General features: G+C 39.2%; 2 protein-coding genes across 4 annotated transcripts; one reads left to right on the plus strand and one right to left on the minus strand.

Moving 5' to 3' along the window:
* On the minus strand, nucleotides 1–12,233 carry LOC132974074 (rho-related BTB domain-containing protein 2-like). Of its 2 annotated transcripts, none has more exons than XM_061037876.1 (10): nucleotides 11,928–12,233; nucleotides 9,489–9,690; nucleotides 9,194–9,297; nucleotides 8,923–9,108; nucleotides 7,853–8,793; nucleotides 7,630–7,748; nucleotides 6,805–6,955; nucleotides 6,602–6,690; nucleotides 5,917–6,022; nucleotides 1–4,519 (listed from the first exon to the last, which is right to left on the minus strand). In XM_061037876.1, exons 1-10 carry the CDS (start codon nucleotides 11,987–11,989, stop codon nucleotides 4,314–4,316), a joined length of 2,166 nt encoding a protein of 721 aa, XP_060893859.1. In that variant the 5' UTR covers nucleotides 11,990–12,233; the 3' UTR covers nucleotides 1–4,313. The 2 variants fall into 2 exon arrangements, with proteins under 2 accessions (XP_060893859.1, XP_060893860.1); XM_061037877.1 differs by having other exon boundaries at nucleotides 11,741–12,233.
* A 2,917-nt stretch (nucleotides 12,234–15,150) lies between these two features.
* On the plus strand, nucleotides 15,151–18,165 carry ido1 (indoleamine 2,3-dioxygenase 1). Of its 2 annotated transcripts, none has more exons than XM_061037879.1 (10): nucleotides 15,151–15,333; nucleotides 15,865–15,960; nucleotides 16,039–16,158; nucleotides 16,282–16,400; nucleotides 16,506–16,520; nucleotides 16,606–16,705; nucleotides 17,047–17,164; nucleotides 17,245–17,296; nucleotides 17,427–17,575; nucleotides 17,666–18,165. In XM_061037879.1, the coding sequence occupies exons 1-10, from the start codon at nucleotides 15,241–15,243 to the stop codon at nucleotides 18,061–18,063; spliced, it is 1,260 nt and encodes a 419-aa protein (XP_060893862.1). In that variant the 5' UTR covers nucleotides 15,151–15,240; the 3' UTR covers nucleotides 18,064–18,165. The 2 variants fall into 2 exon arrangements, with proteins under 2 accessions (XP_060893862.1, XP_060893863.1); XM_061037880.1 differs by having other exon boundaries at nucleotides 15,188–15,333; nucleotides 15,869–15,960.
* The last annotated feature ends 6,507 nt before the right edge of the window (nucleotides 18,166–24,672 follow it).

Consider the following 24,672-nt stretch of genomic DNA (forward strand, 5'->3'; position numbering starts at 1 on the left):
TGGACATGTTGCTCTTTTTTTATTTAGTAAATATTATGTACACATTTTCAAGAACACATGCTACAGAAATTCAGATACAGCTCCCAAACAATAAAAACAGCTCTTGGGAACAAAAACACCTGACGACCAAGGAAAATGTCATCTAGGCTTTAAACACTGAGAAAACGTTCAAGTTTTTTTCTTTTCATTTATTGTATTTTTTTTTTCTTATTTAATTTTCAACAATTTCTGAACAAGGCCGCTTAAACTATGCAGTAGTGATTGTGCAGCATATATAATATATTCCTGGTGCTGCTAAAGCTCCCTTTGGTTTGTGCTTCTTTGCAGCGGTGATGTTAGCACCCAAACATATGGAAAAGGGCCCCTGTGACAACTTCTTAGTAATTTATGATCCGATCTTTTTTTTTTTCTTTTTTTACCTGATGTTGTCTACATGTGAAATAATGTTGCTGTACCATCTAATGCAATTTTGAATAGAACCCGGTGCTACAAAGCAGTGCAAGTTTGTAGTTTCAAAGTCAAACATGTCAGTATGCATAGTACAAAAACAGTATCTATGTTAAACGATGCAATAGCTTGTATCAACTGCAATTCCAAGTTTGAATTGTAAGTCATCACACAATTGTTATTTATATGTTTTAATTAAAATCTTACTTCCAATAGTCACACTGTCTCAGCACTTTTTTATGCAGACTTAAAAATTGGAGTGCATTAGAATAAAGCAACTCTGAAATTATGAACAAATTCTTAATCCCTGCATTCATTTCATGGTTAATGTCACAAATTGATGGTTTGTTATTTAGTTAGTCTAGTATGGCCTTGATAATCAGAGTCTCTGTGAAGTTAATTGTTTACGGCTTTATGGAGACGTAAACCCTGCGCAATGTTAAACGCACATTCCTTGAATTCCTTCAAATCAAACATAGATTGCTTTACGTCCAAATTATGGATTATGTACATTTACAAATACAGACACAATCTAGAGAGCACCATGGTAACTGAACATATAGCAAACAAACTAGTAACCACAGTAGCAATACTTTACATTCAATACCATACACTATACTGTACATTAAGGCATGAGGTGTTGTTGATGCAAAACGTCAGCAGAAGATTCACTAAGAAATGCAATGCACTGAGGAATGAAATGCATGTCTAGGAAATGTATCAGTAAAGTTGCCAAGGCAAATTAAAACAATATAGATCCTTCTGCTGTAACATTTAACAGTATTTTCTGTGAAATCTGGACATTGTGTTTTAGTGTTCAAGTGGTCTTGTACATTTAATAGGGCCAAACCAGAAAATACTTCTGGAGGCTCCTCTCTCTGCCTATTGTCTGACCATTTGAGTCGAAAAATGTAATCAATAAAGGTATTCAAAATGGTGTTATTAATGTTAACTTAGAAAAGGCCAAAAGTGTAATTTAGAGCAATTTAATGCTACAGCTTAGAAAACCAGCATCCCCGATGATCTACTGTATATGAAGCAAGCAATTGTTGTTGTTTTTCACTTAACTGATTCATTCCACCTCGTGATTCTTAGCTCTTTTTAAGGCTTTAAATAGAAGTCAAAAACAGGAGTGTTTAACCAATCATGTGCAGGATTTCTTTATCATATGCTGCAAAACAGATGCTGCAATCAGAATTAACTTAAAAAAAACAGTGGCATGTTTTATGGAGGAATCATAAGTCTTCATAATGTTATCTATATAAACACTTGTCTACTTCACTTGCTCTACAATCCTACTCTACTATGCGTCAACCGTTTGTTTGAATTGCCTGCTATGTGCATGTATATTACTAGAGTATATAATTGATGTAACTGGAGGTCAGCACAGTTATTATTTTAACAACCGTTTGTAACTGCACAGTAACAAAATGCAAATTGGATAAGTCTATAATCAGTGAAGGTATTACTCAGTAATACTGTATGATTATGCTCACTGCCTGCAGTGCACAATATTAGGTAACTAAACAACAGTGATGCTAGTCACTTGCAGTTAATTTGATATTTTGTACAATTTACATTACTATCGTTCTTCACTAAGCACCATGCTTACAAGTCCATCCTACAATCAAGTACAGTAGATGATAATCTTAAATATACAATGTGCAAAGTAAATCATGAAAATAACATCATATAACCTCCCCAAAGGTTTCTTGAAACATTTCAACATCATCTTGTTTAATCTTCAGTCGCTTCCTTTACATATGCTGCGGCGTGTCATCACACCATACTGTCCATCAGGCTCTATTGTGTGTCTCTGTGGAAAGGAGTCCAGAAGTGTTGAGGTGTTTAGAAGAGTAGGAATGACTTCACCCAGTCATGAGGAGGCCTCCTGTGTGTACAAGTTTTATACTCATCCAACTTCAGACTGTCAGCAGTAACTCAGATCAATCTCTAATGACCCAATCACCACCAGTAACTGATACTTTAACACACCATCACAGATGGGCAACCATTTTCCTCTGATGGTACTGTCAGGATGGGAAGCTCAGATAGAGTTATAATAGTTAAACTGCTGCATTTCAGGTTATAGCCTATGCCACAAATACTTCTAAAATCAACAACATTTAGCAAATCACTGTTTCCTGAATGAAGAGCAATTGAAAAGACAAGGCAGAGTTACATTTGGGCCATGTTTCAAAGTTAAACACCATATCCAACAACTTTTAACAAGTGTCAGACAACAGCTAATGTTACCATTTACCACTACCAAGCGAACAATACCATTAGCGCTTTATTTCCTTCTTCCTTTCGTATAATGTAACATAGTGGGTAGTATTAGAATTCAGGCTATGTAGCTTGTAATTTAAGCAAGAAAGCAGCTGACTGCTAACATAGCTATCATCTAAGCTGTAAGCCACTTAGCTAGTAAACATTAAACTTAGTTTGAATTAGCTGAATGCTGGCATGAACTGTCCTTATAATGACAGCTACTGTAAGATGTCAGGCACTCCAGTTAACAATCAAATGACTTGGCAGAATGCAAGCATTAGTTGTTCTCAGGAGGACAGTTAATGTTAGCTGCTAGCCACTTTCTAGCAAATGATACTATTAGCTAGGAAGGGGCTGTTTGCTAACGATAGATTACCACAGAAGGGCAGCTAATGTTAGCTTACCTTTTAATTGGATGTCCGGAAGGATTCTTACTTGCCTATCCATTGTCTTTGTAATTGCTGATCAATCTGGATTATTTTAAATGACAGTTATTCATCAGAGTATACATTCATACAATTTAAAAACTAGAACACAGCAGTACAGTACAACAGCATACAAGCTTTACCCTTTGAGCATTGACAAAGGAAAAGGTCAATGTGTAAATATGGGAAATTGGCTCTGAGATGCATCATGTGTTACTTTCCATGTTTGACCAAGCTGATGGAATCATTCACATTAAACTGTAAGGGTAAAATGTGTGCTTACAGGCCTAATCAAGCAACATTTAGGAAATATTCATGATCTGGGTTTGTTTTTTGCTGGCGCTTTAGGAAAATACAGATTTATCTTCATATAGGATCTCTCATGTCTCAAGACACTGAATGCATTCATGTAAATCAAAGCCCTTTTGCCACAAATAACACAATAATCTGTAAATGCTGAGTGTTCAGACCCACATCAATTTGAGCTGTGTAAGTCGTAACACAAACATTCAAAAGCAGAATGAACTTGCCCGTATTTTCATTAATCCACACAGGATCATAGTCAGCATTTTTAGAGTGAATGACTTCATTAACTAAGACCTGACAGCTTATACTACTTTTATATCCTGTGAGGAGATTATACTGTACACATGGTGTGGTAGATTGTACAAACACTTAAGGGCCAAGTGTTTTATCTCTGAGACTGAGAAGTTCTGTGTTGAATTGCTGGTTGTTGCAGCTGAGAAGCAGCACTTGGTTATCAGTTCTGGTTAGTTGATGGTTATGATCATAGGTGGAGATTCCTGTGCCAGCAGTCTTATTTTTAAAACTTAAAAATCAGAACATATAACAATTGATGTAAGTTGTTATTTGCGCCAGTTGCACTGTGCCATTTTTTTCAGTGAGGTTCAAATCACTGAGGTTTAAGTCTCATGTACACAAAGCTAAAAATCTAAGAGAACACACACATTAATTAAACTGCCAGATTGAGGTGACCTTGCAAACCTGGAGGAGTGCCGTTTGACAGCAGAGGCAAACAAACAGGAGCAGAAACTGGTGTGCCTGAATAATTGGGGCTTACTTATCCAGCAGTGCTTGTCTTCTATTGTTTCTTTTACTGCTCACATCCTCCCTGATGTTCTTCAGGGTGGACCTGGCCTTACCACTGGGTCAGATGACAGCAGAAGAGCCAGAGGAAGGAGAGTTTGAGTTAGGGGAAGATGGAATGTTCCAGAAGAGCCACTTGCGTTTGCATTGCCGTCTCTGGTACAGGTAGTCCTCCTTGTCACGCTCCTTACGTGCTCTTTGGTAGTGGTCATCTTCTTTCAGGTACCACACGGGGGGCCAGCGGTGTTTCTCAAAGTATTCTTGGTTTTCTGCATCAGAAGAAAAAGATTCAGATAATGTATATGCTATGTAGGATTTAACTCCAGGGGTTAGTTTTTAATTGTGCATTTTCCCAGAATGCAAATTTTAATCCAACATGTTTATCACTGTCAATTTCAAAAATATGAAATTAGAATAAAATTAATATTTCCATTTGTCAATAATTGTGCTAAATAAATACTATAGAATACCTCTTGTGTAAAACTTAAACAGCCTTCATTTCAATCATAAATAACCATACAGCATATGTGATGTAAAAAATATACTTGCTACAACATTCATAACAAAAAACAGAGGATCCAATCATCTTTTTTATATTAATTGAAACAATACAATGTAGAAGGCAGAAAGAATTAGAAGAGTTCTATACTTTATAATGACATTAACTATTTTGCTTTTAAGTACTTTAAAAAAATTGAACTCCTCCTGAATATTCAAAATTTTCCTTGAAGCTAAGTGCAAATGGACACACTAGACAGACAAGGCCTCATGACCTATAACAACTGGGTGGTAGACAAGCAGCGTTATATGTTCTGGATTGTACATTGTTGAAAGAACTTTTAAGATCTGTATAGGATTACCGGCATTTCTCAAATCACTCCCTAAACCATCTCCCTACCTACTTGCACCAATGTCGGCTTACTGAACAGGTGTAACACCTTTTAATATTAGTTATGAGAGACACATTATCAAAATGTAAAAACGGCACACACATCCGAGAAAGTTTAAGTACTGGGTGCTGGACAAAAAACATCCAAAGATTGAAAAAGTACTGAGTCCGCACACCGGAAGCTGCTCCAATTAAACTGAATTTAATGGAAAAAATCACATGTAACGTTTCGGGCCCTCGCCCTTCATCAGACATGAAAAAGTGAATGGACACACCTCCACATATATACACCCCCCGATACACATTATCACCCACACTTTAAATTAGATAAAATAGTACCACACGATATCCCAAAAGGTTAAAATTATAATCAGGATCTAATGAACAACTTTCCACTCTCGAAAATGGTGCAGGTATTTATTTGACTTTGAAATGTTTCATGTTTACAGGGACTTACAAAAACTAAATATATTACAAACATCTGATTGAAATGATAATATGTCTAAAAAAGAAATGCCACCAAAAATGTATTGTTTGTATATCATATTGTGAAGTGATTTTAATGAGTCTGCCATAATGTTTTTTTTGGGGACAAATTATAATTTGAGTGACATAAAGTCATTGATATATAAAGTTCCCGTTTCCATGGGAGTGAGGGGTGTTTGTCCCAAAGCTTGCTGCTATATGTATCTCCTCCGACCATAACCAAGTGTACTTTATTTTTTAGTGTGAGTGTGGAGGTAGTAGTTTGAGGAGGGCCCTAACATGTGAGTTTACCTGTAGACTTAGCCTTCATGTCTCGAGGAAACTTTCGACAGACACTGTTGTAGTTGGTGCAGATATGATGCAAACACCAGCCAGTGAGCTGTTGGGCACCATGGAACTGTTGACATAAAAAGGCATTTTTGTATTTGTGAACTGTTTTTATACATGACAACTATCTTTGTTTTTAGTTTTCAGTGTTCAGAGTTCAGGAGCTACCCGCATACATTCTAACATTAGCATATTAGCATTAGCATGTAGTTGCTAACATTAGAATCATATTCTAGTAACTGGCAACAGAATGATTGAGAATTAAGCTAGTACAGCCTAATTGAGATATATGGCTGTGATAAACCTTTCATGGCCCAGGATGCAGGGTTCTTTCACAAAATGTGAGCCTCATTTGACATTGATGGTCTAGAACTGAAGTTAAAAAAAAAAACACAACTGAACAAGCAAATCTTAGTCTGAATATAAAATAACCTGAACCACTGAGCTTGGACCCAAATATTCTTGGTTTTCATTCTCAAAATAGCTGACTCGCACTTTGATATACTGCAGGCTCCACCTGTTTGGTGTAAAGATCATGACAGCCTCCAAAGCAGTTCAGAAAAGCCCTCTTTAATACAAATCTTGTCTGTCTAAGCAATATATAATTGCTTTATTTGCCACCTCTATTTAGTGATAGCGGACACAATACCTGGGCCATATCCAAGTACACCAAAACATCTCCATCAATGTCAGCCCCCATCATCGCTGCCTCCGTCAATACTGTTACTGTGTAAAGCTCTGAAAAAGACATAAATGCAAGTCACTGCAGACATCAACTGAGAAACACACACACTGACTTTGTGTCATACACTCCTGTGGTTCAGAAGGTAAAACATATACCAGATGTAATACCTGTTAGTGCAACCAGGTGGGGGAGGCAAAGGCGATTGGCAAGAACAATAAGCTCCATTGCGTCCAGGTCAGGCCGAGAACAAAACCGACCCGTATAGAGATATTCTAGCACGGCCCTCATACAGCTGCGAGTTGTGTTTGGAAAGAGGACCTTAGAAACAGGAACATGTGACACAGTCATTATAAAAGATTGAGGGATTTTCTGTGGTTTGCATTTTTTAACAAAGCAAGAAGAAATCTACTGTCTCCTTTGCATTTTTACGATGTTGTGAAAGAACATGAAGGTAAACTAGTTTTACAAATCTTTTCTGCTTTAGCTTCAGAAACAATAGAAACAATAACATAATAATTTGTAATGTTCAAAGCTGAAAATTGGGCAGGGCATCTAAAAAAATTTTGTAGAGTCATGCCTTTTTATCATTTGAAAGGTATCTTAATCTTTAACTTAGTGTTTCTATCAAGTGTTGTCTTAATAGTATTATTTTCTATTGAGGTATTAAAACAATGTACTGTCCTCAAAGAGATACAGTATGTATAGATCATTAAGGCCAGAGTAATTGCATTACAACAGATTTACCTTATCTCTAATCAAATTATACCTTTTACACTGACCAAATTGTTCAGAGCTCTAGGTCATTACATGAATTTATCTTTGCTGCAATAGTGTGCTTTGTAAGATTTGGAAACCATTAAAGCAACAATATGTAACTTTTTCACCTCAAAATAGTAGTTTCAAAGGTTGATTTAGCAGTACAATAACTTTCAACATGGAGAATGGCATGTAAATTATGATAAAAATGAAATCAGTTTAGTTTGTTGACTTACCTCTTTGGTGCAGCTCTCCACAAAAGGCCCACCAAACATAGCTGCCATCCAGTCACAACTAGAGATGAGTAAAGGCTTATGGGCCATGATGGTCCCATCATCTAGCTTGAATACTACATCTGCAACAGACAGGTGATGCACATGTTACACCTCCCTTACACCTGTATCCACTCATTCACAAAAAAAAAAAAGAAAAAAAAAAAAAAGAATGATTTCCTCTCACCAGAAAAGGTGCCTTTTGCCAAGCACTCTTTGACTCTGTTTGTGCGCCGTACATGGAAGGCTTTGGTGATTTCTTGGTTCATGAAGGCTTCATGGTTGAGTATATTTGCAACCATCATCCGCAGGTCAAAGACCTCAAGCAGCTCAGCAATGTGTGCAATGTGCATTAGCTCTTTCTCCTTCTCATCCAGCTGGCCTGTGTACAGGTAGCGCAGCACTGCTCTGAAAGGGCCAAGCTGCATGGACTGGTCCATATGCACTACAGTCATAGGCCTGGGGCTGTATGTGACAGGGTCATCCACCAGCTCCTCCTGGATGCTGACAAAGGCCCGGCTCCACGAGGAGAGCAGTCTGCCCCGTCTGCCCCCCTCAGAGTCTTTTAATGTCCCGTCACTAGTGCAGGCCCTCAGGTTGGCCCTGTCCCCATCGTTGCTGCTTTCGCAAACATCAAAGCTAGCGGCACGCATCAGCAGCTCACGTCCAGAAAGAGGACCACGAAGAGGCCTTTCATTCTCCTCATTTTGTGTGTCCATGCTAAAGAGGTCATAAAACTTTGAAGAGGATGTCGCCAAGTATATCTTGTGTGCAAAGATTTTCTGTCGTTCCTGCAGAACCAGGATGACATCAGCACAGTGTGGGTCCTCGAGAAGACCGACTGGATGTTCCTCCGTGGTGGTCGGGGGAGGGGGCACAGTGATTATGGGTGGAGGAGGTTTTGGTGGCAGGAAGGGCGCCTGAAGGAGAGGCCGCTGAACATTTCTGAGGTGAGACTTCCAAAACTGCAGGTGGCGGCGAGAGATGAGCGCAGCCCTGATAGCATTATCAAAGACGTCCTTGACTCCAAATTGAGCCACAACACTGGTTTCATAATATGGCACTCCCAACTCTTTGGCCACCTCCCGGCCTCTTTCTGGAGGAAGGATCTCATTGGATTTAATTGGCCTGAAAAACAAAAGAATAAATCCCAAAAATCATTTTGGCACAAGAAAAACTAAATCAAATAAATCAAACAATCTCTGTTTTTCACATAAAAATGCTTTTTTTCACGCATTTTAATAAAAGGCTTACTACCTAGCTAAAGGCCTCCTTGCCCTGTTCACTGCCTCCAGGTCTGCATAGCGCAGGTCCAGCTGACAGCCCACCAAGATGACAGGAGCACGGGGGCAGAAGTGCTTGATCTCCGGGTACCACATGGTCTTCACATGGTAGAGCGAGTTAGGGTTGGCTATCGAAAAGCACAGTACCACCACATCAGACCTGGGGGTAACATGAAAGGGAAAATTCAATCAAATCAGGCGGCAGCAGTCACCGTTGACTTATGCTGAAATTTACAATGTCTCACCTGCCGTATGCAAAACGCCGGTCCTTATGATGGTCCCCGAAAGTATCCCAGAGGCGAAGGGACACACTGACATCATCCACCACATCTCTGGAGCGCTCTAATACCTAATCAGACATTACAAAGGCAGGAATGGTTAGCCAAACGTTGCTGGAAAATCACTAATACATGCATGTTTATAGGTAAATGTGCACGTGAGCCACACTTGGAATGTTTAGTACTATAATCCTGTTAAAAAAATCTTGAATAAATAAAACGTGCAGGTAATCTTGAATAAAACACAAGCTTGCAAACTCACCTCCTGGCATACTCTATACTGGTCAATTGCCCAGACTGTGGGCACATGTGTAGCAAGTAACTGGTACTGAGTCAGTGTGGCATTGCAGGCCCGGGCGCAGATAAGGCGGGTCTTTCCGACTGCATTGTCTCCCACGACCACACACTTGATAGTTTCAACGTTTGGCCTCTCATAGTCCATATCAGAATCTGTCAGCTGGGACCTGTCGATAGAGGAGGATGCACAGAGAGTTGCATAAGCGCCTGAAATTTGAATCTGATGTCCTGTGCAGCACAGGAACAGGAATCAAAATGGATATTAGACACTGTGACTACTCCTCATCTGCACTGCTCGTTCTGCCTGCAGAGCTATCAATGGAGAGTCTCGTGACTTCCCTGTGCCCATTCACAAGTTCCCTGTCCTGCTGCTGATACAGAGAAAAATTTAAAGGGACAAGCAATCAAAAAGGGTTTGGTCTTTTTAAGGGATTTGTCAAGTTTCAAACAGGCCCACTACTCCAAGATATTGGACACTCTTCAACACGTTTATTAATTGTACAGGACATTAGGTTTTGGAACAAAAAAACAGCTTAGTTTATCTGCTACTGGTTTTTAAAGGGTGACAAATCATGTAAACGGTAAATGGACTTCAGCTTATATAGCACTTTTCCAGTCTTCCGACTACTCAAAACGCTTTTACACCACATGTCATACCCACCCATTAACACACTGATGGTAGTGATCGCTATGTATTATCATCCATCAGAAGTAACTAATCCCATTCATACACCACCACTGAAGCAGCGGGAGCAATTCGGGGTTAAGTGTCTTGCCCAAGGACACGTCGGACATGTTGCCCAGCTGGGGATCAAAACCTCAACCTTTGAGAGGCGACGACTCTACCAACTGAGCCACAGCCGCCCATGTCAAGGTTCCTCTCCAATCCCTCTAAACATTAAGCAAGCCTAAAAAACCCTCCCTATATTAAAACACAAAAAGCCTAAAAGCTTAGATTGAATCATCACAAACATAATTCAGAAAGAAAATTACACCTACATTTGGTTACATGGAGGTAATAGGTAAATAGACTATTTTTGTCTCTAGAAAAGGGAAACTGATGACTCAGGTAGCCAGACTGGTTTCCAAGGGAACTGTTACTTGTGTCTTTGTGTGGCATAGCCTTTATGTTACAATCCTTCATTTATCAAACTGATTATGTTCATTTTCTGACAAAAAAAAACATCAGCACTATATCCAATGAGAATAATAGATTATAATGCTACCATGTGTTGTAGTACAGACTTGTTTTATTTCTAATTTGTGCCATAACAAATTGTGTATTGAAAACTCTGTCAGAGTCCCAGATCCACGATACATGCTCAAACACACCGATAATAGTTTTGTCCCAGTATCCCTTAGAAGAGTTACAGTTATGAAAACCTTAGATCAGAATAATGACTCCTATGATTCTCAGAAAGTGCTTCATCCAAATGAATGAGCTCAGACACTTCTGTGGTGTCCCTGGATCTGCTTCGACCTGCTGATGATAGCTGCCCCTCTTTCTTTCAGCATGAGGCTACATGTGGGTCTTTGTAGTATAGCAATGAGTAAGGTCTTTTCTGCTCTTTTGTAACATAACAATGAGTACGTTTTTTTAACCTGCTTTTTGGTAATACTATAACAAATAGTCTTTTACCTGCTTTTCGTAAAGTGTCTTGAGATTTTTTTTGATTTTTGTAATGAATTGGTTTGATTGATGATTGATTGACATTTACTTTACCCTAAACTGCAGCCACATTTTTTGGGTAGGCTATAAAGCATGATATGATGTGCTACAGGAGTAGTTTTAAATTGGAAGCATGCTTTTATTCTCTGCCCAAGAGATTACTATTGAGGGTTACGATGGTTGTTTTTTTTTCAAACAGTCACTTGCCATTCATAAAATCAGCCTTTCATTGACTGAACGATCTGCATTCCTATAGGCTCGGTCTCACCTCCGCTGAAGCACTAAAACATGTGACAGTCTGACCTTAGGCTGGGCCTGTATGACACTATAGAGATACAACGCCTTTATTAAAGCTCATTCACATGTCCTTTCCTGTTATAGTCTACACTGCGCAACTCGCCACTTCATTCATCGTTTTTAAACGCTCAGATATCCTGAAAAACCCTCACAACCGCTTCAGACTACCGTACATCATAAATAGCATGTGAATAAGCATGCATCCTCAGTTATCACCCACAACAAAGATGATAAAATAATGCATTTCCTACCAGAACTACCGAACAGTCCCTCCTCCACCGAGACACTAGTCATGAGGCTCTGCTGCATTACACGTTATGTAACACCCCGTCATTGACTCTTGAGCCTGTTTATCTGCCTCCGTGTGTACCGAAGAAAACATCGAAAAGTAAATAAAAACCATAGTATATCCCTTGTGAGAAATGTCCGTAATCTTACCGCAACATAAGAAAGTGCTGCATGGGGTTGGTCGATGATCGAGACAGAAAGCATGGCACCATCGGATGCGGCTGGCACCTGACGGCGGCTCGTATTTAACTTCATCTTGAAGGCAAGGTGATGCAGGCCTGGAAAAGGGTGGCCGACCGCCGATGTTTCAGGAAGCGTCCTCCGAATCAGTGCGATTTTCTGATTGCATTGCCAAAAGCCACGGCCGTCGATCTGAGGTGTGTTTGTCCGCTGCAGGCTGCAGCTCTGACTGTCATGGAACCACCTCCACTTACCGTAAGGCCTCCGCAGCTAATAATAGGCAGGCGCTCAGAGGGGAAAATAACCCATTCATTACAAAACACTGATCCACTTTCAAGGCGCACAAATCTCATTCCACAGCTGCTGAGCAGCCTGCACTGGTCGGTATACAGTCACAAACGTTGTTGTTTTGTTTTGTTAGACCTCCTTCTTTATCTGTCATTTTTTAGTAGAATTGGGATTCTACTTTGCACAGTTCACAGTATGTTTATGAAGTGTGTTTGATCAAATTAATCACACATCCCTCATGCATTCAGGCTAGGTTAGATAAAGTGTGCACAGCCTGTTAATCCTGCACAGAGTCAGACGTGATTAACTCAGGAATGTTGTGTGTACAACATATAGCCTTTGTACACACATAAGGGGTGGCAGAAACATGAATAAAAAACGTCATTCAGCAGCACTGTAAAAAAAAGAAAAGAAAAAAATGCATGAGTCATCAGAGCTTTTGAGTTTTATATAAGTAACCAGCTGTTCCCCAGAACTAAATTAACTCTTTGGGCTTTTTAAACTGTTAAATAAGACTGTGTGAGTTCCTCTGTTCAAGCTAATCTCTTGACTCATTGACTTCACAGAGAGAATAATGCACAAATAAATGTGAAATTATAGCTTACTGACAAGTTGTTGGTTTTTTTTTTTTCCCTGCACATAAATGTTTAATAGGTCTAAATTAAAATATGATGTGTATTGAAAAAAGTATGAACCAGAATATCTTGAGTACTAAAACTCCAGCATTGAAATAAGCCTACACTTCCCATAATGCCACAGATAGGACATCTCTGTAAGCTCCTCCCTGTTGGTACCTTTCCACTGTGTAGTACTGCCATTCTGAAGAAGTTTGTTTAGTTCCCAATGTGAGATAATGTAAGTAGAAGTATTGATAATATATTAACTATATTACCTTTTGCTATATAATCAAATATGAGCTATTAAACCAGCTTTTCTCCACAGAGAGTTCTGGTATCACAAGGCTGTAACATGTTATTCTATCATCAATAAATGATTCTTCTTGTATATAAAATATCATACTGACATTGTCTGGGATAAACAATGCTGTATTTATAGAATTTGGCACCATATTCAATACCAAAAAGCAAATTCAGACTGATTGCTCACTGTGAATCTGTAACTTATGTTTCTGATCAACCTAAACTACTTGATGTCTGTAAGATTTTCCATTTGGCCTGCTAATCACACATAAGCCATGATTAAGAAAATGACTTGTTGTTGTTACAGTGGTGACACGTGCAGTCAGCTTAGTTTATGTTGAGCTCTCTCAGCAATGCAATGACTGGTGTGACAACTCAAAATGCAAAAAAAGATGTTTAGTCTCTGACAAATAAAAGGCTACTCACCACTCACAGGTACTGACTAGGTGACAGCCATGTGCACAGATGCTGATGCTGTGAAATAGAGTTTATTGCTGATCCAGTTAGTTTATGTTACTTTGTCCAACTGGTAAACATTTGATGTTGTTCAGAGAACTATGTAGGCTACATCCATGAGAAACCGATACCTCATTTCCTGTTTTATCTCCGACCTCTGCAGAACTACACCTTTCAGACAACTCAGTCTAACAATGCATCTCAATGTTTGCACATCTTAACTGGAGGATCAGGAGTATCAAATTACAGTTGACCTTTATGCATCCAAATATCTGTCGTACAAATGCCAACGCTGCACTGCACATACTTTTTAAAGACATTTCTCAACTTGTTACACTTGTTCATTAGTTGAAAAAGATAATAATGTTTCTGCCCTTTTCTGTTTCACTTCATAACTAGAGAGGTAGGTTGACACAGCATGTCAGCTTATTAACATTATACCAACCAGGTCACACAATGAAAAGCATGTATGGTGTCTTTTTCATAGTGGTGTTTTTCTCGAGGACTTAGTGATACAGATTCACTCTTTACTTTTCCACATGTATAGCCTGTTTACTGCGGCTGCAATGTTCAACCTAATCCACCAGGTGAGGCTGACAGTCTACATTTCCATAATCCACTTAACTTCTGAGCCAAACAATGGACAAATAAAACAAGTGTAGAGAACAAGTGCAGTGTTCTTGTCCTAAATGAAAATATGTGGAAACTAGTATTTAATGTATTTACATGTACAATATATAAACAAGATGAGACACATAATTATGCTGTAGAGGAATAACCTTGCCCAAATATGAATTAGACATGAACACAAGTCAAAAATAATGAATAAACGTTTAAAATAGATAATAAATAAAACCTTGAATTTTGTGTAAACAAACTGAAAGAGGGAGAGGGGATATAGAGGTTTTGATAACCTTTAGTAATCATCTGTCACTGTCTAGAAATCAATATCTATCAGGGTTTTGGACTTTCATAAACTTTATACAGAGCCAGGTTGTTTGCAGTTCTGACCACACATGAAGCAGTAGGCTGAATTTGCCAAGTGCAAAATGAATTTACGATTAATAAAATGCTCTAAATTGCTGTAATTATATTGTTATAAAATCAGTATTATTGCACATTCGTACATGCAGGATAAAAATGAAAGAATCTGTGGAATACAGGTGCAGGTTTGGTTTTCACCATGACATAAAAATCATCAGCCATACAGTAGAAGTGTCATCATGTAAATGTGATGTATACTTAACATATTTAAGAATTATTTTGAAAAGCTGAAAAAACATTTCTGCACAACTTCAAAATTGAACAGTTGGTGAAATGCATATAACATGTTATATAATGTGCAACGTATCATTTCCTCATTTAGTTGAAAATGAATGTGAACATGGAAATTGTAAATGTCTGTATACTTAATGATTCACAAAGGGAAGCTTTGCACACACTACTTTGAATTGTGCAACAGTAAAAGAAGGATAAATGTTGTGTAAGCAATGACCATTGTTGACGACAGCTTTAAAGTGAACTCTGTGCATGATCAGAGTCCAGACAGGTCGGGCTCTCATGAACTGTTCAGATAGTTTGATGATTGGTGCTGTCTGTGGCTTTCTTATTCTTCCTCTATGGCTGCAGCTGAGTCAGGCTCCAAATCTCTGTTCTCTCTGGACTCCTACCATGTCTCTGAGGAGCTCGGCTTCATCCTCCCTGATCCTCTGGTAGGTGGAAAACCCCTGTGAATAAGTTTTCTTCTCTTTGAACAGTTTTTACATTTTAACTGAGAAAACAAGCAGCTGTTATGACATATCTTTACCTTGAGAAACCTACGCCTCTGAAAGGCATTGCAAAACATGAATGTCTTATTTGGGCATACTCAACAAGTTCACTTATTTAAACTGAATATAATCTAAGCTTTCAAATGTAATGAATGCAACTTTTCCTCTTACTGAAGCAGTTATAAAACTGTGAACTCGTGGCTGGAGGAATTGATTATGAGGAATTGATTGAGGGAAGTTGATATCATGCGCTGTTCCTGTTTGCTTTGTGTGATGAACATGTTCTTAAAGCAGCATGTATTCACAAAATCCCCTTTTGTTTAAATCCAGTGCAAACTTAGACAAGATGCCTTAAAATAAAAAAATGGAAATACCTTTGGTTGCTGCATCAATTGACTTTAACATCTGTGCCCTGTTATGTTTCCATTGACATGAATAAGACACTTTCTTATGGTACCCATGTCTCCTTCAAAGGAAGAGCTCCCAGCATTCTACCAGCCATGGTTGGACATTGCTCTCAGAGTCCCAGAGCTGGTGCAGTCTCACAAGTTACGCTACCTCATTAACAAGGTAAGTGGGGACAATAAGCTGTAAAGGACAAACTATATGTTAGTGGAGCCATGGTTCAGTTTTACTCTGTCTGTGCAGATGCCGATGCTAGGCAGCCAGTTTCTACAGAAGCACAAAGAGTTACGTCTGGCCCACCTGGCCCTCAGCATGATGACTATGGGCTACGTGTGGCAAGAAGGAGAGAACAACACAGTTGAGGTATCCAGGTTTTTCTATTTTTTTTCCCACATTGACTTTCCTTATCTGCTTGATAGCTGTCAGTTTGTCCACAGTGTACAAATTATAGTAATGACGCTTCATCTTCAACAACCTTCCTCTAAGATGCTCCCAAAGAACCTGGCTGTCCCATTCTGGGAGGTATCACAGCGCCTAGGACTCCCTCCAATTCTCACCCATGCAGACGCAGCTCTGGCTAACTGGAGGAAGAAAGATCCAGAGGGGTGAGGACAATTGTCTTTTGAATGTTGCCTGTTAAACAAGTGTCGGGTTTACATCTGTTTTATTTTGTTGTTTTTTTTATGTTCATCTTCATGTCCCCCTGCCAGTCCTTTTGACATGGAGTAAGTGCATTTTCACTTTTTATCTAGTCCTCTACACATGATGTATTGCGATATTCGGCTGTATGTATTTGCTTGTATCATACAGGAACCTGGAGCTGCTAGTCAGCCTCCCTGGTGGAGACAGTGTGCGAGGTTTCTTCATGGTTACTCTGCTGGTGGAGCTGGCTGCTGTCCCTGCACTGAGGGTAAAGATTTATACAAACACCTTGTACTTTTTTTTTTTTTTAAGATTTATTAGGGAGATAGGACAGTGGATAGAGCCGGAAATCAGGGAGAAAGACACTAGGGAATGACACAGGTCGGATTCGAGCCTGGGCCGCCTGCTTGGAGGACTACACGCTCTAACCACTGCGCCACTAGCGCCCCAACATCTTGCACTTTTACACCTTACATACATCTTATATAAAATCAACCTGCTGATTAACTGTGTTTCAGTTGTCGACTAAAGTCATATAAACTACCTTGAAATGAGAATTAAATGGAGGACATTTGAAAATAAGCGGTTGTAACTGGACTTGTGTTGCAGAACATTCCCGCAGTGATCAACGGTGTCAGGTGTGGTGACACTGAGGCTGTGGCCAGAGCCCTGGAGGGCATCAGCCAGTCTATACAGGACATGACAGACACATTCAAACTGATGCATGGTAATAAATGAAACCCAACTTAAAGTATAAACAATCCTGATCAGCAAATTATTTTATTTATTGCACTTTATCTGACCCAGTTTATGTGGAGCCTCCTGTGTTCTACGGCATTATGAGGATCTACCTTTCAGGGTACAGAAATCTCTCTCTGTTTTCATTTGACTTGACTCGTTGATTAGTTTACTGGAACATCTGAGCAGTTCTTTATACTGTAATGTGTAAAATAATAAATTAGTGAGTTTGTTCATGCTCGTATGCACAGGTGGAAAGACAACCCCTGTATGCCAAAGGGGCTGGTTTATGAAGGTGTAAGCACAGAACCGATGGAGTATTCAGGAGGGAGTGCTGCACAGAGCAGCCTGCTGCACTGCTTTGATGAACTTCTGGGAGTTAAACATGAAGACAAGAGCGGTAAGATGGCAGATTTTTCCACTTAATCAATAAAAAAGACTGCAGTGAGGAATGAGCAGGACTTATAGCAATGATACTGCCCTTATACAGGTGCCTTTCTAACCCGGATGAGGAACTACATGCCTTCTGCTCACAAGCAGCTGATCCAGGACATCTCGCTGCAGCCCTCTTTAAAGAGTTTCGTCCAGCAGCAGGACAGCGAGCAGCTTAACCAGGCCTTTCAGCGCTGTGTCACAAATCTGCTGGCTTTCCGCAGCTACCACATCAATGTGGTCAGCCGCTTCATCACTGTACCTGCTGCCCGCGCGCAACAACTTCGCAAAAAGAGCCAGGACTCAGGAGGAGATATGGTCAGCAGAGCACCGATGGCTTTAGAGGAGAGGGGCACCGGGGGCTCGGGCATCATGACCTTCCTAAAGACTGTGAGGGATCAAACAAAAGATGCCTTCCTGTCAGAGACAAGCAAAGGAGTGAAGTACAACAGCTGACTTGGATGTATGACAGAAAAGTGTCAACCACAATGTAAAAAGTCACTGATAAAATGATAAAATGTTTACATGTCATTAAAGCATCATTTTGGCAGAAAGTGAGCCACAGCCATCGCTTGCCTTACATGTAGCTTTGTTGTGTCTGTAAACAACCCTCAGCTTAATAGACATAAGCGATACCCATCATCCAGTCCAAACCACAACTCAAACCATTCCTGTAACTCTCCATTAAATTCAACCACTAAGTTCTTTCTTTAATCTAACTGTAACCCAAAAATGCATCAGACATATCTACCCCAGACCAACAAATCAGGAGGACATTTGGACATTAAGGAACTTAAATGTTTTTTAACCACCTTACTTTTTGGGGAAATGATTTCAACTTGATTTACATGAAAACAAATAGATGGTTTGTCTCCTATTTTTTTTTTTTTTAATATGGAGCAACCGTATTGTTCTAGTTTTGTGAAGTTACTAGTACCGGTGACAAAGTAAAAAAAAAATGGTCTGTCAAAAAAAGCTGTCAAAAATTGATCATGTGAGCACGTTTCATACTGCACCAAGTGAAACCATGGCAGAGTACTAACAACGAATCATTATAGTTCATACCAAAAGAAGATTTTACGAGAGCGAGACATTGAGCAAAACCAAAGCTGTCCACATGAATAATAGTTATTCATCGACAGGCTGGAACCTGACCTTTCTTTCTCACAAAATAATCCTCCTCTGTTACGTCTTGTCTCTACCGTGTGCTCTCACAATGCGCTTGTCATCTCGAAGCACAATGCACAAAGCAGAGCAGAGATACATCATTTATCAGAGTGGTTACCTCAGCACTCCTGCCATCCTCCTCCAGCCCACATCCAGCCCTCACATGCCCCGTGATATACACTTCCTGGACTGAGAGTGCGGAAAACCCAGAGTGATGAAGGGAGGGATTGTGCCATGAATGGCTCACGCTGTGTAATCTTCACCTTCCCTGGCTCCTCTCCTCTGGTGTTTCATTACAATAGCAGCTTGGCAGGATCAGATAAGGCAGACGGTGTGGCAATTAGACATTACAATTCCCCGTGACCTGAGTGATCTACCTCATTTGCCCTCTTTTTTTTTTCTTTTGCTGGTCAGCAGGAGGACAATGGAGAAAAAATTAGTGGTAAACGTTTTTGTCCTCTTTAAACTGATTAATGAAAGGCAAATGCAGTGCCATTCATACCCCCCACCCCTAACTGCAAATGAAAAAAGATTTTATTGGGGTTGTATAAACATCAGCACAAACAAGTCTGCAAAAACAGAAGAATTAAAGAGATGGGGAAATGTATAATGGTATTCAAATTTAGGTTTTACAAGTATAAATATAAAAGCTGTGTGTGTGCTTTACTCTGCAATTGCCTTGAGGTTAACTTGCAAATCCACTTTTTCTTTTTTTTTATTAATCAAACAATAAAAATCCAAGATATATATGTTTGACTTCCAGGCTACAACGCTGCAAAGTTTGTAAAAGTCTAACGGGGAGTGAATAAGTTTGCAAGGTGCTGTATAAAAGTTTATAACCAAGCAGATATTGGTTTGGCAGTCATTTAGGCTTTGTTTATTGTAAATTGTTCTCCTTGACATGTTTAACCCCCCGAGAAACTGATTATGAAAAAAATGACAGGAAGAGGTGAAGAGGTGAAAGGTGGACAGAAACTGCAAAAGGATGCAGGATTGGGTGGCAATGATGACAAATAGTGTGTTCACAATTTACAGTTATCTGATTAGAGCCTTCTTCCACAGCCAAAGCAAATAATCCCCTTCCTTATTGCCTAACTATGGGGGACTCCCTGACAACCTGGCAGTAAACACAGGCTATCTCTAAGGATGTCTTCATTGTGTGGTCGAGACTGGGCCTGCACATCTGCTGAAGTCTCACCTTATATCAAAACCACCCAACTTAACGTATCTATGTTACACCTGCTTATGAATCATTTCTGATGTAGTGCCAATGTTTTGAGATGTTACAAAATTAAAAATGATAGTTTTGGCATAATGTAGTAATAGCTTCTCTTAAATGTTCCAAATGAAGGAATAGCAAATCAAATGACTGATTCTCCTTATGGCAAAGGGCATCTGCAGTCATGCTTGTTTTCTTAAAATCTTCTTGAACATCCATATTCCATCTATCAGAGCCGACAGGAGCCCAGGCGTTGGTTCTCCATTTGGTAAGACAATCGGATATCTGTGCCCCGGTGGTTAACCACAGGATATCCTGGATTCTGTTATTTTAAAATTGAATTTATGATGCTGACGCTTACCTCGAGCCAAGCAAAGCGAGGACTTTTTCTCACCCTGTGAGCGAGCAGTCAGGATGGAAAGACTGATTGCCTTTGGCGTGCACACGACGGGTGTAGCTGCATGGGAATTATGGGCTGCATGTGCAGTACAGTAGGTGACTCTGGGCGTTTCACCGCTTTGTGCTCATCTGGACTTCACTATCTTTGATAAACATCTTTGTCTTCATACACACTGGTCAGACACATTTTCATTGTTCACTTACTGGACATTTGGGACGCACCCTTATTTGAGCAATATATCTTAATTAAGGTCTTTTATCTCTATTGTTTTACCCCAAATGTTCAATATCTTCACATATGAGAAGGTCATAGAGGTAAAGTGAAAAAGTTCATGTGAGTTTTCCCGTTCATAGTGGTCCAGATCGCTTGCTCATTTCAAGAATAGAGCTTCAGTGAATATCACTTCTGGAGTTCATTCAGTCAAACTTCATTGAGTTTTGACCCATGACTGGCAGGTGTGCAATAAAACAATTGAATAAGGTTATTCTTTACCTTGTAATTTTCACAATACCAAAGTTTTACATTATGTTTCAATAGAAACCTTCAATGCTAATATCAAACTTTATGCACGTCTGTATATTGATTTCTTTCTTATTTTTCTTAAGACATATACAAAGATTGTTTACCTTAAATACATTGTTTTATACAATCATAAGTATGTTTAAAAAGGGAGATATTACAGGAGTTACTGGTTGTCTACCAAAAACTATCACTGTAATGAATAATATTTTTGATTAATAAGGAAACAACTCTGGGCAGACACATATTTGTCATTAAATTAGATTCACAGAGCAACACACACAAGTCTGACAGACTCAGTTTTAATAACTAAAGTGTGATGTGTCAGCTTGATGACATATTGTTGCATAGATATTCTTTCCAAGCCCTACTCCTGACAACTCTCCTTATGGCACGGTCATCTCAAGGCCTTTACCACTATAGCACTACCACTTAAAAGGTCTCCATACAGCCCTTTCTAAACACAAGCCAAGGTGGCCATCGGTTACTGTGATGTGGGTCTTCAGACTTCACTTTTTTGACGATTACTCACCACTGAACGAGACATCAAGCTCATCCGTCACCCACCTCCTCTTTCAAATCATTTATGCATCACTCGTGCGGTCTGTTGGAGCAGGTTAGAGGCTTTTGATGTAGTCATCTTACACTCGATTAAAACAGCATGCCTGAAAAAAAAGAAAAAGAAAAGAAGCAGCTGTCATGTTCACAGCGGGCTCGAGAGGTTGCTTATTCAGGTGTAGAGTTACTGTTGTTGCTGGTGTTGAACATCCAGCTCAGCTGACGTCACAGGAAAGCACACGTCACACTGAAGCCTTTGTTCTTTCAGGAACAATCTTATGACATTTCGGACCCAGTGATAAATATACTAAATGCTTCTGCATTGATTTGTCCTCAGGGTGTTTGCATCAAATTTGACAAATTTTCAATCTACTAAAGTTTTGATTCGTCACCTGACTTTCAGTAAATAATGGTGTGGTTCAGAAATGTTTAATGTTAAGCTCCTGTGATGAGAGTTGTTGACTTGGTGTAAAACAGACTGAAGTAAATCTTGATGCCTCTTCATGGCCTACAAAAGCAAACAAAACGATCAGAAAGAAGACATTATTTCTAGGTAGTATTTTTGAATGCCTGAGACTGCTGCTGGAATCTTAATTTCCCTGAGGGAACCTTCCCAAGGGATTAATAAAGTTCCTATCTATCTATTTATCTATTCATCCATCCATCCATCTATATCTGCTGCCATGGCGTAGGTGTGATATAGACCGATTAACAAGGGGTGACATTTTTTTGTCAAATAAACACTAATTATAAAATAAACAAAGAGGTCCTGATCTGTCTACAGGGGGTGCCAATATCAACACAAAGCTAAACTTTTCCATCTTAGTTTAGAAAACACATTTAAAATTTTAACCCGAGTTGAATGTATCCACCTAATTTCAACTATTTTCAACACTTATGACAACCAAAAATGTGTGCTTTGGAGTCAGAGAATCATGCCATCATGCTTTGTTCTTATATGTCAAAGCGCTCTGTAGACCATTGTTATAAAAACTGCTATTAACTGTAAATAAAACGATTTCTATGTCACTGGGAGATTGTGTAATGGAACAATAGGTCCCATATAAAATGTTCTGCAAGAAAAAACAAACAAATTAATTTGCTTAATTTAAGTTTTTCTTTAGTTGTTTTGCCTCTCTTTGTCTTGAACACTTAAGAATAGTCCACGGCATCCCTTTTCTCTCCACAAGAACTTTGCAGGGTTAAAATAAAAGACACTTGTTTTGCACTGACCTCCAGCACAGACAGCTCACTGACCTGTCCCCATTTCACGCATGTTTGGCCCCTTTTAAATAAATGCACTTATGCAATAGAACTTTTAAACCTCTTTTTCCCCCCCCCCCCCCCCCCCCCCATAGACTGTGAAATATGCTCTGACAAGGTTAATGAAATAAAGAAATATGGTCACTACAAACTGCCACCCCGGTGATCTGGTTCATGCTTTCATTGTCTTCCTGCTTAGTGTCTTCACTGTCTGCTGATTCCAGACAGTGAATCCAGGGACAAAAGATATTTTAACACATCATGCAAATCTGTGAAGAAATCCAGATTTTTTACACTGTCAGTCTTATCTCCTTTAAACTCTATATGATGACTTGTGGAAAATAATTAACAGAGAAGTCATAGAGAAGTTAGGAGAGGTTTTGAAAGAACAGATGAACACAACTTTCAGTCATGATTGTTAAGACTATACATCTATTCATAGGATATTTTTGTTTTCAAATTTCATTAAGAGTTTAAATATTTAAATGTTTTGCATGTATTTGGAAACATAATTAGATGTGGTGTATGAAAATGTTTTATCATTTAACACTTGGAATAGCTTCTGACAGGATCTCAATACCAACTGGCTGTTGTCTAATGATGATTAAGCCTCAGGAAGCTAATGCCAAAATGTCATGGCTTGCTGTAGCCATTTAACAGATAACATTGTTTGAGCTAAGACTTCCTCTTTTGTGTGACGGTTATCGTTTACAGTTTAACTTACGTCTCAAGATGCTCAACTGAAGTTGGAGTTAAGAGACAATTTCTTTAGCAAACCTCAACAAAGGAACTTCCCTTTAAGGTATTGTTCTTGTTTTGTTTTTTTAAGGGTTTTATTAGGTACCTGTCGGTAGTAAGTGTATTAGCAAGAGGAGAGGCTAGCTAAGTAGCTATAGTTAACAGAAAGACCAGCCTAAAAAACAATGAAGATGTAAGTGTTTGCTATATGTAGAATTTTAACTTTAAATTATAACTTTGTTTTAGCACTACTTTTGCGCACCTCATATGTCTTCCTCCGCCTACAGCGCAATGAGTCTATAGTGTAACACTATTTGAATCTTGCCTCGTACACTGATTGTTATATTGTGACTTTTCATATTGCTGTGTCCAAGTTTGGGATAATATTAAGTAACAGATGTTTAGAGATTACTCTGCTGACACAGCACACTACTGTCTGTACAGTTTGTTAAGATTGTAGGCCAACAGAGATTCTATGAATCAGCTTACTATAAAAACATGTTAAGGCTGGCTAACAGTATTGTCTCTGACCCTAACCACGCCCTAAACAGCTAATATAAAATATTACCATCAAACTGGAGATACAGGGTCCCACATTTTAATAAGGTCAGACTGAAGAACTCTTTTGTACAACAGTCAATCCCAAAATTCAATATGGAGTTGAATCCCAGATCAAAGCACGTTGAAGGCCTCTGATCATTAGTTTATTTAATTAGAGCTGCTGTGATGCAAGACAAATTTCAAACTTTGTCTGACAACAAAGTCCTATCAATCACTATTCTAGCTCAGTTGTCCTCTTTAACAGCTCCCCGTCTGAGGTTACAGTTCTTTTCTTGACAAAGGTGGATTTCCTCCTCCTGGTAGTGACTGTGTTTCTGTCCCAAGCAAAGGGGTTTAAGTATCTTAGAGAGCGGAAAATTAATTGATTGCCGTTCGGTTAACTAGTTGTCAGGTGTTTCTGTGCAATATATTATTAGTGCAATACACATCTTTGGGAAACCTAGAAAATCTAAAGCCCAGAAAAGAAAAGACAAGCTTGCAGGCCAACGAGTGAAAGGGACAGCAGAACTTCCTAAGCCAACCAATATCTTAGAATTTGACGTACCATCAGACATAGGTGCCATGCAGAGGGAGGACCCTACTCTGAAGCCATGGTTTAAGAGAGTAACAGAGGGTGAGGGAGTCAATCAGGGCCAGGTTA

The sequence above is a fragment of the Labrus mixtus genome, chromosome 5 (genome assembly GCF_963584025.1).
Source record: "Labrus mixtus chromosome 5, fLabMix1.1, whole genome shotgun sequence".
Lineage (NCBI taxonomy): Eukaryota > Metazoa > Chordata > Actinopteri > Labriformes > Labridae > Labrus > Labrus mixtus.